At 40.1% G+C, this 16,781-nt stretch overlaps 1 protein-coding gene across 3 annotated transcripts in view; it reads left to right on the forward strand.

Annotated features, from left to right (window-relative positions):
- SGCD (sarcoglycan delta) overlaps positions 1–16,455 on the forward strand; it is a 1,041,370-nt gene extending 1,024,915 nt beyond the window's left edge. For all 3 annotated transcript variants that reach the window (XM_055387285.2, XM_055387286.2, XM_004042887.5), the window contains 2 exons: positions 6,253–6,376; positions 7,884–16,455. In XM_055387285.2, the coding sequence (XP_055243260.1) occupies positions 6,253–6,376; positions 7,884–8,057 (298 nt within the window). In that variant the 3' untranslated portion in view covers positions 8,058–16,455. The remainder of the gene's footprint in view (positions 1–6,252; positions 6,377–7,883) is intronic.
- Positions 16,456–16,781: the final 326 nt, after the last annotated feature.

Genomic DNA, 16,781 nt, shown 5'->3' on the forward strand with positions numbered 1-16,781 from the left:
AGAGCTTCATGACCTCAGTGTAGGGAAGGATTGCTCAGGTAAGACACAGAAAGTGCAATCCCTATTCCAAAAGACCATAAATGTGTCTGCATTAAAATGTAAAACCTCTGTTCATCCACAGACGCTAAATATAAAAGACAAACCACAAATGGAAAGAAGAAATTGTCAATACATAGAACTGCTGAATATTTTTCAGATTATATAAAAGTATTCCACAAATCACACAAAAAAAATAAAAAATAGACAAAAAATAGAAATATACAAAATAGATGAAAACATTTCACTGACAAAAATCCCAAATGGCTTACAAATGACAAGATGCTTAACTCCATTAATAATTAGGTAAATGCAGGTTTAAAAGACAATGGCATCCCATTTCACAGTCATTTCATACTTAGCTGTATCAAATGTCAGCAAGAAAGTGAACAACTGGAACATTATACACTAGTGGGAAAGTCAGTTGGAGCAATCACTTTGGAAAGCTATTTGCCATTATCTAATAAAGCTATAGATATGCAGATCCTTAGGAGTAGCAAGTCTACTCTCCCACATTAGTCTGAAAGAGACTTTTGCATTCAGGCATCAGGAGCCACACACAAGAATGTTCATGGTTGCACCATTTGTAAAAACAAAAACCCAAAACCAACCCAGTGTCCGACAGTAGAATGGACAAATAAATCATGGTATATGGTAACACTAAGGAAATGGAATAAATTACAGCTATGTGCTGAAATGTAGAATAACCTCAGAAACATCATATTGAGGAGGGAAAACAAAAGTCATTAAAGAATTATAAAGTGGAATTATTCTGCGTGTGAAGTATGCAATATTAGTGTATTGTTTAAGGATGCAAATTTAGTCATAAAGAAAAGCAGGAAAACAGCAAACACAAAATTCCTAATAGTTGTTACTCCCAGGGGGGAAGGAAATAGAAGCGATCAGGAAGAGGAGCTCAGGTTGCTACAAAATTTGTTTTTTCTTAAAAAAGATGATAATTATACAAAACCATTGTCATTCTTTCTTTTTTTCCCCCAAGATGGAGTCTTGCTCTGTCTCCCAGGCTAGAGTGCAGTGGCACAACCTCAGCTCACTGCAACCTCTGCCTCTTGGGTTCAAGCAATTCTCCTGCCTCAGCTTCCCAAGTAGCTGGGATTACAGGCACCTGCCACCACACCCGGCTAATTTTTTTCCATTTAGTAGAGATGGGGTTATCACCATGTTGGCCAGGCTGGTCTCGAACTCCTGACCTCAGGTGATCCACCCGCCTTGGCCTCCCAAAGTGCTGGGATTCCAGGCGTGAGCTACCGTGCCGGTCAGCATTATCATTCTTTATACCGTATTTATAATTTTATATTATTTTGTGTCTGTTCATAAAATTTAGTAATTCAGATCAAAATTCAAAACATTTTAAATTAGAAAACACTAAAATCAGAAGCCCTGGCAACCACTGGCCAGGTTAGATAGAAGAGCAGCTGTCCCCATAGACAGCATCTCCATCACCTCATTCACATTTAGGCCAGTGCCACATACCATGTTACTGTTCTGGGAACCTCATTCACATTTAGGCCAGTGCCACATACCATGTTACTGTTCTGGGAATGTCATTTTACTTACAGCTTTCTCACGGGTTACTCACTGTCATCACCTATTTAGTCTTGGTGGGGGCACCTGAGTTTATGACCCTTGGACTAGAGCCGTGCTTCTCAAAGTGTGGCCCTCCAAAACAAGCAGCATCAGCATCACCTGGGAACTTGTTACAAATGTGGATGTGTGGGCACCCCTCTAGACTTACTGAATCAGTAACTCTAGGGGTGGACCCAGCACTGTTTTCACAAGCCCACCAGGTGATTCTGATGCTCACATTTGAGAACCATTCTTCTTGAAGATATGGCACAGCCTGGCCCAGCCCAGCTCCGGCCCCCACCCTTCCTGGCCACTCCTCCTTTCTGCATCTCTTCAATGAGGCTCTTCTTTCTCCTCTGAGAGGGTTGCAGTTTCTCCTAATGGAAGTCGTGTTCATTTCCAAGAGTCAGCAGGACCCTTAACTGCCACTCCCATCAGGAGGAAACCTTCCATTTTTCCTTACTACGTGCCATCTAAACAATTGTGTTGTGGTCATTAATTTATGGGCAGAGGTTGACGGACATCACTTCAGGAGTGATGCTCTCTGCAGTTTCCACAGGGCTTTTGTAGGAGTGTATTAGTCCATTTTATTACTGCTATAAAGAACTGCCCGAGGCTGGGTAATTTATAAAGGAAAGATGTTTAATTGATTCACAGTTCCCCATGGCTGGGGAGGCCTCAGGAAACTTACAATTATGGTGGAAGGTTAAGGGGAAGCAAGGAACCTTCTTCACAAGGTGGCAGGAAGGAGAAGTGCCAAGCGAGGGGGGAAAGCCTCTTATAAAACCATCAGATCTCATGAGAACTCACCATCATGAGAACAGCATGGGGGTAACCACCCCCATGATTCAATTACCTCCCACCAAGTCCCTCCCATGACACGTGGGGATTATGGGAACTATAATTCAAGATGAGATTTGGGTGGGACACAGCCAAACCATATCAAGGAGCTTTATCTCAGTGGAAAGACTAGCGTGTGAACAACTTCTGTTAAGTCTGCTTGAACATCAAAGGACATTAAGCTGGGCTGTAAAACAGAAAGCCAGTTACCTTTTTTGTCTCTGCTTCCAGGAAATCATCATCTCTATTTTGTTGCAGCCTTTCACAATAGGACACTTTCAGAGTAGTGCCCTTTCTCACCACCCTGGTTCTTTCATGGCTGAGATGTGGGGAAAGGCAGGAGTCATTTCTGAGTCTACCTCTCCGGCCTGGGTCCCTCCTGCTAATCTCAGAGGCCTAGGCAGTGGGCAAGAGGCAAGAATAAAGCAAATTCTAATGCCTGTCTGAAATGCCAGTCCTGCATCTGATAAAGCTCTGTAAGCTCCATACTTTTTTTCTATTTCAAGCTTTCTTTTTCACCAAACTATTCTGTTTATATTGAATCATTCACTTTGAACTCTATGTACCAAGTTTGAACACTTTCCAAATATCCTAAATTTGATATTGCTGATGTAGACCGTTTAAATAAGTTATAAGAAATACTGTATAACCATGAAGTATGCATCACCCAGCCATATATACTACTATTACCTCACTATTGTTTACATAGATTGGTTTTAGAAATTTAAGCATTAGTTTCTTGAAGAAAGGATTACAGAAAATAGGGGTAAAGATACGATAGATGGAAAGAAATACAGTTATTCTGGAACTAATATGGTATAAACAAATATTAGCTCTGGAGTCCACTAAATTGAATTCAAATCTTGGCTCTGCCATTTTACTAAGAGTATAATAACCATGAGCAAGTCACTGTACCATAGATTCCTTGTTTGTATAATCAGGACTATAGAAACACCAGATTGATAGGTTTTGGTGAGGATTAAATGAGATAACACATTAGCAGTGTCACCACCTAGTAACAAGCCCCCCAATAACACATAGCTGATGTTTAAGGCAAGAAATAAGACCAGCAAAACAGATCAGAACAAATTCTAAATGGAGTTCAGATCTCTTCTAAGGAAATTGTAGAACATATTCTACAAGTTTTGATAAGTAACATATTCAAAACTTACTTCGGGAAGATATATTTTTGTGTGAAGTTCATTGGGAAAAAGGAAAAACTAGAGACAAAACTTGAGAGACAGTTACAATAGTCCGGGTTACAGGCAACCCTTTCATAACCCCCTCCTGGTGATTCTGATGCTCACATTTGAGAATGCTTCTAAGAAATTTTAGGAAGAAAAGAGGAGGGAAAGGAAGAAAGATTTGTCCATGGTCGTTTAGTGGCCACTCCATGGCTTGATTCTGAGAACGGAGAAGTTCTGAGTTAAAAGACGTGTTGACTGAGGGAAGAAGGAAGAAAGAGATAAGATGACAGGAGGACTCTCACCTGGGCAAGGGGGATGATGGCAGTGACACTGATAAGAGGTGAGCAGGAAGTATAGTAAAAGCACAAACTCATCCTACAAGGAGAAAGGTATTGACATTAGTGGAAACAGAAGCAGTTAGAAAACTTAGGATAAACTGTGTACATCAATCAGACTGTATAGGAGAGAAAAAACAGAGAATGGCAAAAAAACCATCTTCATATCTCAAAAGTGAGAGGGAGTCAAGAGCACAGGGGCAGCTCCAGTTACTTGGATTAAGGTTCTAGACCAGGCCGTACTGCACAGACATCACTTTCTGTTGTCCTGCTACTGAGTCCCTCTCCCTGTTGCACTGACATTATCAAACCAAATGCAAATGAGATGAACCACAATAATGGGCAGAACTGCACCTGGTTCAGCACAACCTGGTGAAGGTCTTAAGAGGAGGGGAGGTGGGGAGTGGAGGATTTTTGCCACACCCAAAGGGGTGAGACCACAGAAGAAAAAATTATTTACATAGAAACTCAGGCCAATCCTTTCGTAAGTACTCCAGGACTATTGCTTCTCTTGATGATTTTAGTTGAGTCATTGTAGTGGGGGACAATTCAAGGGAGAAGGCTGCTGCCTGGAAGCAATCCTCAGGAACCTAGACCTGAAAAATGTGGATGAGCTCTCTCTTGGCATTTGTGCAGTGTGGCTGGGGTTGCTCCGTAGTGGATCTTACTGGTCAGCTTGCTCTGTTTGCCACTTACTGAGGCCCAAGAGGCTTTACCCTACTCAGAGGCAGTGGCAAAAACAGAACAAAGAATCAATAGTGGGCAAGGAGAATGAGGTTCCTTTTTAACATGTTTAAGGTGTCTGAAAGTTAGAAGCACTGAAATTAAATTCAGGAAATTGGTCTGGATCAGAGTGTTTTGAGAACCATTGCTGAGGTCTCCGTTCCTAAGTTAGGATACTTTCTTTGTAACAGAGAGGAGGATCTTCATACATTCCTATCTGGTAATAGTATTAAAATCAATTGGGTATAATGGTTCATGCTTGTAGTCCCAGCACTTTGAAAGGCCAAAGAGAGAAGATCACTTGAGCCCAGGAATTTGAGACCAGCCTGGGCAAACATAGCAAGACCCTATCTCTACAAAAAATTTAAAAATTAGCTGCCCGTGGTGGCACATACCCAGCTACTCAGGAGGCTGAGGCCAGAGGATCACTTAAGCACAGGAATTTGAAATGGCAGTGAGCTATAATTGTGCCACTGCACTCCAGCCTGAGCAACAGGGTGAGACCCTGTTTCTAAGAAAAATAAAAATAAAATCTAGAATATTTAGGGGATGGTTGAGTTTCAGTTAATGTTTTTCTCATTATATGAATTAGGCAAAAAGCTTCCTCCTAAGGAGTATTATCCTGTTTTGCCATCATAATTAGCATAGAATGTGGCTGATTCTCTTGATTTATTTTTTATCTTACATACCATAAAATTCACTCATCTGCAAGTTTTCACAAATACATAGAGACCTGTAACCACCACTGCAATCAAGTTCCGTCACACAAAACATGTTTTTCTTATGCTGTCCCTTTGCAGTCAGACCACCTCCCCTCCCCAGCCCCTGGCAACCACTGACCCTCTCTGCAATGCAGAAATGACAACTGCATTGAAGGTTAAGGCCTGAGGCTTTCTTATGATTGGTTGGTATTGTAACAATAGTAACAGCAGTAATAGTAATATATAATACATATTTGCATTTCTATTGTGTCAGGCACTATTTGAAGCACTTTATAGATGAGGAAACTGAGGCTTTAAGAGATTTTAGAAAGGAAAGAGGAGGTAAAGAAAGACTTATCCATGGTCATTTAGTGGCCACCCCATGGCTTCACTCCAAGCATGTCAGACTCCTAGACCCATTTTTTTAACCTCTATCTGATTCTGCCTCCATGGAAGATACAGAAGCAGGACAAAGTAGAAAGGATACCTATCAATTCCAGGAAGCTCGGTTTAGATCCAGGATTGACTGACTTTTACAAAAAAAAAAAAAAAACTTATATGAGTTTGATTAATTATACCAATAAAACAACACTTGGATATAAGATCAAGTGAAACCAGGATCCTAGAACACTTTCCTTACAGCCTTTGTAAAATGCAACGAAGATAAAGCCTAGACTTATTATGCTCCCTGTCATAAACTTGACCAGGTTTGTAAAGCAAAACTTTAAAAAATTATCTGATCAAATACTGGAATGCTTTGTTAATGTCCTTGAGCATGAATTTCCTTTTGTATTTATTAAAAAGAAAAAGGGATCTTTATTGATGATCTTGGGTGTTTTTCAGGTTGGAGTCCCCAACCCGGTCTCTAGTGATGGAGGCCCCAAAAGGAGTGGAAATCAATGCAGAAGCTGGCAATATGGAAGCCACCTGCAGGACAGAGCTGAGACTGGAATCCAAAGACGGAGAGGTGAGGGGTGAGAAGGACAGAAGTTCAAAGAGCTACAGCTCCAACAGGCCAACCCTTCCCATAACTGGTTGACCTCCGAGTTGGATCCTACGGTGTTTCAACAAAAGGAGCCAAGCAGGTTTTATTTATGAAACAATTAATTGAGCAGCATGATTATAAGCCAAACCCACAATCCATCAAAGTGATGATCTGTTATTTGTAAAATGCAGAGATAATGGCATGTATTCCAAGTACAGAATTATATGACCATGAAAATGAATGCTATTTTCAAATTCTCTCTCGTCACCTTAAAATAAGATTTTGTTAGCCAACATAATTAAGCTGTATGTATTATACACATCTGGCTCAAGATGAACTTAATTTACTTGTCGTTACTTTGTGTCACATGTTTCTGTTTTCACTGAAAATGGGGAGGCAGATTGAACAGCTGTCCCAACCAGAACAAGCCAAAACTTTATAGGGTAAGACTAGGCAGCAAGGGAAGAAACACTGCAGATATTCATTCTCTTATGCCAACACAGTCCCAGCTGGGTGAACAGAAATGCTCCTTGTGTTTTTGCAAGCAAGACAAGCCAATTACTACGCACACCCAAAATGTGATTTGTCTGTAAACTTTTAAAAATGCCTTCAAAGTGCTCATAAGTGAACTTTGCTATTTAATCATAGAGTTAAAAAATCTGTTTTTCTTTTTTTAAGAAAAATGCTATTCCACCCGACTATTCAATGAGAGAGGTTTTCAGTCTCTACCTGCTTCTATACATCCACTCGATGGATATAAAAGTCCCCCTTTTGATTGGTATGGCATTTCCTATTTTGTTTTAGAAGAGATAGTCAGAACATTCAGTTATCACAACTGCCTCTTCAAGCAGCCACAAACTGCAAACCACACACATATAAAAATACTGGCTACCTCACATATGCAGTTTATAGCTATCAGAATTTGAACTCTGGAGGAATCAGTTATAATCGTAAAGCTAATGGCACCTTCCACCACTGCTTATTTTTATAGGCATGTTTTTATAGGCATGTTTTTCTCAAAGTATATTCTATAGACCATCAGCCCCATAAATTGTTAGGAAAAAAAAAAGCAGAAAGGCTCACTAGCATTTAAAAGTTGGAAAATGTTACATACTCTATTCTCTTCTTGAACACTCACCTTGCACACAGTCATAGTAGGATCTGGGAAGTCCCATAGTAAAGAAAATTGTTAAATGTCACATTTTCACATTTATTTGACTCTAGGACTCTATTTACATTCTGTATGACAATTTTTTGCAAAATGCTAACATAGACCAATGCAGCATTATCTTGCTAGAATCTAAGCTTCTGTGAAGGTAGAGACTTTCCGTCTTGGTGGTATCCAAATCCCCAGTACCAAAAATAATCAACACATAGTAGGTGCTCATTAGATTTCAGTTGAATTGAACATTCATTTGCTGTTTCTGAATGTCAAGAGAAGAGACGACAGCCTCTGACCAGTGCTTTCCTTCCTATTCTCTGTCTTTAGATTAAGTTAGATGCTGCGAAAATCAGACTACCTAGACTGCCTCACGGATCCTACACGCCTACAGGAACGAGGCAGAAGGTCTTCGAGATCTGCGTCTGTGCCAATGGGAGATTATTCCTGTCTCAGGCAGGAGCTGGGTCCACTTGTCAGATAAACACAAGTGTCTGCCTCTGAAAGACTATCCATAGTGGACATTGTTGGCAGCATAAAGGCCTTTTTTGGCTTTAGACACTGGCTGCCAGCTATTTTTACTAGAACACAGAAAGCCTATCAAAGACCTTGTGTGTATGTGTACGTGTGTGTGCGTGCTTGAGTGTGTTCGCGTGTGTGGGTGGGTATAAATATATATAAATATATATAAATAAATATATATATCCTCTGTATAAAATGAGGTTTCAGTACAAAAGGAACCATGGGTGACCCTGCGATATCCACTGTCATTTTCCATCCCATCCCCACCACCTGAGTGACAGAAATCTAAACACACATCCGTCCCAACATTCCCCAGACTATTCAGAATCACACAGCGTATTGAACACTGACAGAATCTTGATCTAGATATTCGAGTAGCAGCATATCTTCTCTTTTAGTGTCATTACGAGGGAGTGATGGCGGGAACCTCAGTCGCACTCAAGCTCTGAGACCTTTGTATCAAAAATAGGCATTTGATTTCCTGTTTTAGCTTTAGTAAGGCTGGCTAACCTCCCCCTCTTCAAGCTAGGAACCGGCAACGCTGTAGAAGTCAGCCGTAGGAATTCAAAATGGCTGGCCTACCTTGGCTACCAGACATATTGGGGTTTTTGTAGTTGAATGAATGAGGAGGATGAATTTCAGCAAATTGTGAACTGCTCACCCAACTTCTGCTGTCTTGCTCCCTCCAAACTCACAGATTCTCCTACAGTCAAATTAGGAGCTGTAAATCAGCACAAAATAAGATAACAGCTGTTCCTCAGTCAGCTGGAAGCTACTCAATGGCCTGATGGGCAATGAACAAACGGGTGATATGTCTCTGTTTAAAGGAAAAATGGCTTAAAAGCTGTTCTGTTCTCACTTCTGACTTTAACCAAAAGATTTCAACCCACAATGATCCGGTCAATCAAAATCCCTAAGAGCAGAACTCCTACCCCAAAAGAAGCCTGGAAGTCTAATTAAGAGTAGCATAAGGAACCTAATTATGTTTACCATGTTTCTTGGGATTGGTGGGAAATGTCAAAACATGCCCTTTATTTTTAAAGGCATTCACAAACTCTCTGACTTTGTTCTTCTTATATATTTTTTCCGTGCCGGGATATTCATATTCCTAAAGCCACTATTGTGTTTTCTGTAAGAAGTACTACATGCCACCAGAATTGTGCACTGAAAGATAATACAAACTGAGTGTCTTTATGATAATCACTGTGTCCCCTGAGGCCCAGCATACCTGCTTCCCTGTATGTGGAAGCAGCACCTCATTCCCGCCATCAGCTACCTCTCATCACCCCACCTTCATCATCATGCTCCAGGGTCACCCTGGCCAGCTCTTGTGCTGGGACAGGGGATTACACCATCTCTGTTTAAAGAGGGGGAAATGTGCCTATGCCTTAAGTCAATGCACTCAGCAAGGAGAAGCACATCTTATTTATCTTGTTACCTATAGTTTACTTTGGGTGATTGGAGGGGAATGATTTAGTTATGACTGGACATCTTAAAAGCTGATAGACAAGCCAAATGGCTGGCAGATGATGTGGATTTCAAAGAGCCCAGAATGAACTCATCACTGGCTTAGACAGTCCTGGATGCCATTTGGAAAGCAGTGGCCCTGCAAGCCTAAATGAAGTAGTATTTGTAGGCCTGGGTGGCATTTGGATTTTTCTTTTCCCTCAACAAGGTTTTACTTTTTCTTACTTTACAAGCAAGGGAAGTTTTGTGATAGGAGAGAAATAAAAGATTTGATATTTTTTAAGATGACACTCAAGCATCAGGGTGAGATTTGCACACATGGGATGTAAAAGCAAGCTGTGTGTTGCTTAGTCACTTACTTAGAAGTAGATGGTGGGGGACAGCGGTGTGGGTCCTAGCCTGGCCAGTGATGCTGCTGGCATCCAGACCCCAAACTCACTCCAAGCACTCTTGTTCAATATCTCATGCAGAAGAGTTGGGCTGGTCACTCTTAGGGGTGAGACCCAGTGATTGGTTGGTTTGTAGCACTAAGATCTAAAAAGGAAAACCATAAAAGACATCAGATTACGCTGGATCAGTATAATTAATATTCCATAGGGCCATGTTGCCAGAATCTGTATGTATCAATACAGGGTTTTTCCAAGCCAGGAAACGCCCTCCTTGGCTACTAGGAGCACCCATCCCATATCATTCAGATAAACAATGATAGCTACAAAGTCATTTGTGGCTAGATAGGTTAAGACAGGTGATTTTTTAAAGTAGACTGTCTTTGCATTTTGCCATCTCAAATTCATTAATCTTTAGATGACAAAAAAGCAAAAAGTTCCCAGAACCTTTTTGCTTAGATTTTGTTCTAATCACCACGTGAAGGAATGAGATTAGCACCACAAGTTTCATGCCAATAAAAGAGACTGGTGTGATCCCACATGCAAAATTTAATCCTAAGGGTAGTGAGATCACAAACAGAATAAAAATAAGAGCAATCAACCATATAAATCAAGTACCTATTGGGAACAGACATAACATTCAATTTTTCATTTATGCTAAGTGACCATAATATACAAAGTAATAAGCAGGAAATTTGATATGGGTTAAATTATGCATTTTGTTCAGATTTTGGAAATTGGTATGCATTATAAGTTTCTCAATGTACATCTTTTTATCCCAACACCCTCAAACTAGAATATTTGTCAGTGGTCAAGAGAAAAAATTTTACCTGAATTCTTGGGGGCCGGCAGGGAGCTTTTACATTAAAATCTACTAACACCTACTTTTTTAAAAATGAGATTCTTTCTAATCTTTATATATGACATTTTCTAGACAATCGCACCTTTGGGTATATTAAACAGCTGGTATCGTAACAAAGAATTCAAATGAACCTTCAATATACTAGAAGTTCTAGTATGTTAATATTGTTCAGAAGATTTTTACAAATTAAAAACTGATTTCCAAGTATGTTCAACATTTACTTCTATTTGATATCTGCTCAAGAAGTCATAGAAGTCTTGGGAAACTATTCGAGTATCACAGAGGTTTTCAAAAGCCCTTATGGTGACATCTACCTAGGTAAAAGCCTGACATGTGGCTTTATAATTGTTATGTTACCCAAGGGATAAACTTGAACTGGCTTTGAACATCCTTTAGGTCATTTTCTCTTTGGATAATTTTCATTGCATATCCAGCAACTATAGACCAAAGTTTGCTTAAGGTTTGACCCTAGAGCAGAGGTGGGCAAACTATGACCTGGAAACCAAATCTGACTTACCACCTTTTCCTGTAGTTAAAGTTTTATTGTCACATAGCCACATACATTCATTTACATGTTTTCTGATTTTACACTACAGCAGCAGGATGGAGTAGTTGTGTCAGAGACTATGTATCCCACAAAGCATAGATTACTTACTATTTAGTCCTTTACAGGCAAAGTTTCCTCAACCCTGACCTAGAGGTTTTTGTGGTATGCATTGGATATAGCAGGAAAGAAAGCACATTTCCAAACAGCAGGGAGTAAGCTTACATTTCTGTGTAGGCTTGGGAATATAGTTACTTGGCAAAGTCTTTCAGGAAGGAAGCCCTTCCTTATGTTACATGTGGAAAGCCTGCCTTCCAAGACATGTGGAAGTAAGTGATCCACTTGCCAGAGAAACACAGGCTCAGAGGATTCCTGGGAACAGGGAGGATGGGATTAGTGGAAGCTTAGTGGAAAAGGAAAGTTATGATCCTCCAAGACCCTTAATTGATAGACCACACCAGGTTCTGCAGGTCAGCATCATTGTGTAATGAGAAGTGAAGTAGGGGACCCTGTGGTTCAACCTTAGAATCTGTTTCCTGTAGGCTCTTTCTGCTGTCTATATTCATATAAAGTTTTCCACCTCACCCTCCCATAGTCTAGAGGGATGCCCATTCCATGGTCCTCCGGAGAATAGTTTTGACTTAACATGTCTTTTTAGCCCACATCGCGTCAGTTATCAACACCGCCACTATGCTTACTGTTCCTACAGCCACACCAGGCTTGAAGAGTTAGTGAGACCAACAAATAATTGGAAGTATTGGAAAAAGCAACTTAAAATACATGGGGACAAAAAAAATACAGTAAAATTCTTTCTATCAAGCTGATGCTGTGAGAAACCAGATGAATGCCAGTTTGGCTTTATTTCTAAGAATCTGGGTCTTCATTCTCTGGTGTAGAAGGAATGCAAAAAACAACAACAACAACAACAACAAAAACATATTTTGAAAAGACATATTCTGACATCTCTGCTTGTGTGTGGTAAGGCAGGTTCCTATCAGACATTTATCCCTTTGGTCAAGATCCCTTTTGCTCATCCAGGGCTTCATACTCCATATCATTTAAAAAAAAAAAAAAAGTATCAGCTATGGATGACTCTGGAAGTATGAGTGTCATGGTGGGGAGGAAGGATTTTTTTTTTAATGTAAATGCCCCCATTTACCAGACCCTAATCAAAGTCACTTAAGGGAATCCCTCAGCCTTTTATCTGGAAACAGCTGAAATAAACTGGCAGCAGCTAGATCAGAGTATCTTGCTTTATTTTATAAAGGCCAGAGGTAGTATGAGGTTTGGACCAAAAAGGTAAATAGATCCATTCCAGCACCTGATACTGATTTTTCAAGGCTCTATGAAAGGTCAAAAATTTCATTAAACAAGACCAGTTCTCCCTCTTCCCCCTGTCCCAAGAAATCTTAGGCATGAAAAGGACAAGGAAACAGCTCCTGGAATGATACATTTGCATAGTGCCCTAGTAGCAGGTTGGGAAAAAGTTATAAGAAACAACCTTCGAAAACAGGCCTTTTATCTCAAAGATAAAATGTCTCTCTTGTGGTCTTTCATCACTATCTCCGTGGTGGAAGGTTCCCCTAGTTCCAACATATTTCCATTAAAATAGTCAAAGCCGCGGCGGCACTGGGATGTCAGATGCATCTCTTTCTTTGTGGTAATCGGAATTTAAAATTATACAGTTGCCTCTGAATTTCTCATGCACAAAGCCAAACCACTGATAAGAGATAAAGCAGTCTGAAGCCTGCTGCTTCAGCCAGCACAGCACACCACACACGCTCGCACTTTCAAAAGCAATGTAATTTCTATGGTTCTTAAAAGCTTTCTTCATAAGGGAGTCCTTGAAATTTCTCAAGGCAGGTTTGAATGGCAAAGGGAAAATAATTACTTGTGGGAGGTCCTCCTTTTGAGTATTGTTAGAGCATACATGTAAAAGAAAATAACCTTTTTGGGGCAACTCATGCTCACACATGCTGTTTTCTTTGGTTCTCCCCCTACCTTCCTTTTGTAGATATTGACAGAATAGGAGGAAATTAGCATCCTTATTTGAGAAAGAGCAAGAATGTCATGAGCCCTTGATGCAATAGTAAGTGTGATGTCATCGTACAGTGTTAATGATGCTATCAAATCCATCAATAAACAGTCTCAAACCTTCCAACAACAGTGCTCACTGCTGCTCCTCAACTTCAGCCCAGCAAGCAGTAATATCATCACCCATTTTGAGATTTGCGGGTGGAACAGAACAAAGAAACAGCCACTGTAATCGAGAAGCATGTTTACTGTCTAAATCCACCTGTTGCAATAGGAAGCCAGAGTGGGGTTCCAAATGCCTCATTAAGTGTGTGGACAGCCTCACTAGTAAATGAGTGAATTTGGCTTCATCACTGAACATTAGCTAAGGTCAGCTTAATAACACAAATATGAGGCCAACTTCTTTGCGAGAAGAGAAAAGAAAACATCTGCTTGATTTAAAATCCACCCCACATGCCTAGAGTTGTCTAATAGTCCCTCACTTTCCAATGGCTTCACATCCTACTTCTACATTTGGGGTTTTTTGGTGAAATCAGAGATAGCTCAGGATTTCGTAAAATGAGAAACTCCAAACTGGTCTATTAGGTTCCATGGGAACACTTGTAGCCAAAGGATTGTCTGAGGGCAGGAAGACGACACTTGTCAACAAGGAAGTCAGTGTTTCTTTAGTTCCCATATTCATCTAATTCGTGGGGTTCTAACATTTTGGGGGGCCATAGATTCTTTTGACAATCTGAGCCAATCTATGAAACTTCTCCCCAAAAAGAACCACCCCACAAAATCTTGCAAAACATAAGAGATTTTCCTGGATCTGAAGCTACCCTAAGACATGGGAAGAGTTGTATTCTATTATTCAATTTTAAGAATATTTATTAATATTCACTGAGCTATTGCTAGCCACTGTGCTAAACATTTTACATACATTCTTCTATTTCATCCTCAAAACAATCCTTTGAGTTGGGTTTTAATATAGTTCCAATATTCGGATGTGAAAACTGAGGCTTATAGTGGCTAAGAAACTTGCCCAAAGCCACTACCTAGAAAATGGCAGAGCTGGAATGTAGGTTTAACTCCTGACCACTATGCTATAAAGTCACCACATGTCAAACTAATTTTCAAGTTGTTGGGACATGTCCCCTACTAGGGGACTTTAAACTAGGTCTTCCTTGGTAGATGAAGCTATAGAACTTCTATTTTCCCTGCTTTCTGTAGTCTCTCACAGTGACAGCATCTATACTAAAGTGTAGATACCTAAGGGGAAAATATAGAAAGCCTGCCTGAATAATAGAATCTAGAACAACAACAAAAATATTAATTTTTTCTGTGTATGCTTAGGTCAAGCTTAAAAAAAAATAGACCGGAAAATACCTGGGTTGTTAGCCTCACATTTAGGAAAAAATTGTAATACTCAATTATCTGTGGGTGTGGCTAAACAAATCAGCATTTCTGCACACATACATCTCTTTCCTTTATACTTCCCTTCAAAAGACAAATATCTTACTTCTGATCTTTGACACTATTTGGTCAGTATTCTTCTCTACCTTTACTTGTGGCAAAACTCAAGGAAGGGATCAAATAGAAGGAAGCTCATTTCTATCATTGTCTGTTTCCCTATAAGAAAGAACTACCAGGGACTCACTGACTGCATTAGGCATACAATGTCAGAGCTGAGCTGACCACTCTGGTCCCGTAATGTCTTTGGCCTCACACCTTGGCAGCCATCATTAATGGGCCATACCCTTCCCCAGGTGCAGAATTCTCCTCCCCAGAGCACTCAGGCCGTTACTACCAATTTATCTGAGTTGGAAATGAGACTTATTTGCCAGTTCTTATTTTTAAAGTGGCACCCTTTAACTTTGAACCTGTATATTTTACACTGGCATCCTAGATTCAGCAATGAGGTTGGTGGTGTTTCAACTAGGAAGGGAGAAAATGAGTGCATCTGAAGTTCCTTACAGCTTGGTTTCTTTGGAATGCTTTCATCTTCTAAGCAAAGGGATCAGGGTTTGATCTGTAAGAGTTAAAAAGACAAAGTCGTTTTGAAGAATTAACTCAGCCAGGGATCATGCAAAAAGATTAGAAACTAGAATGCCCTTGTTAAAGCCCTGCTGTCAAACTGCCTTCACCCAGAGCTTAGAGGGCCACAGCAGCAAAGAGGTTGGGGTCCATCCCTCTCTGATGTGCTTTTTCCACAACACATATCTGGTCCTCTGGCAGGATTGTGGATAGAGCTCCTCACCATACCCAAAAGACTCAGCCCCAGTGCCAGTGCTTTCCTGGTTCAACAACCCACCACAAAACCTTAGTAAAGGGATGAGCCAAAAATGAAAAAGACTCTACTCTACAGTAAGTCAGTCAGGGATTTCCTTTTTAATGGTTTAAGACATCCAAATGGCAAGCCAGGAATAGATACCATTAAAGGGTCTCATAGGACTAACCTTACCAGAGCCAGAAATCTAGCTCTCTGGAAGAGATGCAAGATTCTAGAAAAGTAAAGGGAAGTGTTGGCACATCTAAATTTAGTGAACACAAAATTAACTTAATTTTTATCTAGTCTGTGATGGAGGGAATAAAATTTTTCATGTATCAACCACCTCCCCCAGTCAGGTTTCTCCCTTTTTGAGATTATGAAGAAGCTGAGACATACTTCTTAAGGAGGTCGTGTTTTAGAAGGAAAAGTCGGAGGCTATCCATCATTATGCTGGCTAGATGCGCTTCTGAAGAAGCCGGATTCTGATGTTCTTAACCAAAATGGTGAGGTCATGGAAGTCCCATTTGCTTGGAGATTTTGAAAAAAAAAAAACCCATTCCCATAAAGCAGTTGAGTTCAGCCTTTGGATTATTTTTGGTTTGGTTTTTCTCTGGTTTTGGGTGTGATGTAAGAAGAGCTTTTTAGTTTTGTTTTGAATAACATCAATCCTTGCACACTCTATGCAAAAATTTTGTAAGCATTGCAATAATGCTATGAATTACAAGGAACTATTTTAACTTTATTACACTTTCTGTATAAAAAATTTGTATTTAATATTATTTCGACCGCAGTCTTGTAAAATATATTAATAAAAATAATGATTGGTAAGAAGGAAAGCACCCTTGTCCACTTCTTTAGGGAATTCCTCTCTCACAGTTAATAAATCAGTCACTCCTATTGACTCAACCTCAGAAATAAATTTTCAGATTAACATCTCTTCCATATCCCTTTGATCAGTTGGGTAAGCCATTTTGACTCTCGGGAAGAAATTCACACAGGTTCCCTTATGAAAAGAGCTTACTATAAGGTAAAACATGGCCTGGAATTTGGGAGTCCCCAGGATTTGGAGCATGTCAAGGGAACAGCCATCCTCAATTTCTCTTCTAATGACCTACATAGGCTTCTCTGGCCACAGTTTACTACTGCCCTCTCCACTGCTCCC

This window comes from Gorilla gorilla, chromosome 4 (assembly GCF_029281585.2).
Source record: "Gorilla gorilla gorilla isolate KB3781 chromosome 4, NHGRI_mGorGor1-v2.1_pri, whole genome shotgun sequence".
Classification (NCBI taxonomy): domain Eukaryota; kingdom Metazoa; phylum Chordata; class Mammalia; order Primates; family Hominidae; genus Gorilla; species Gorilla gorilla.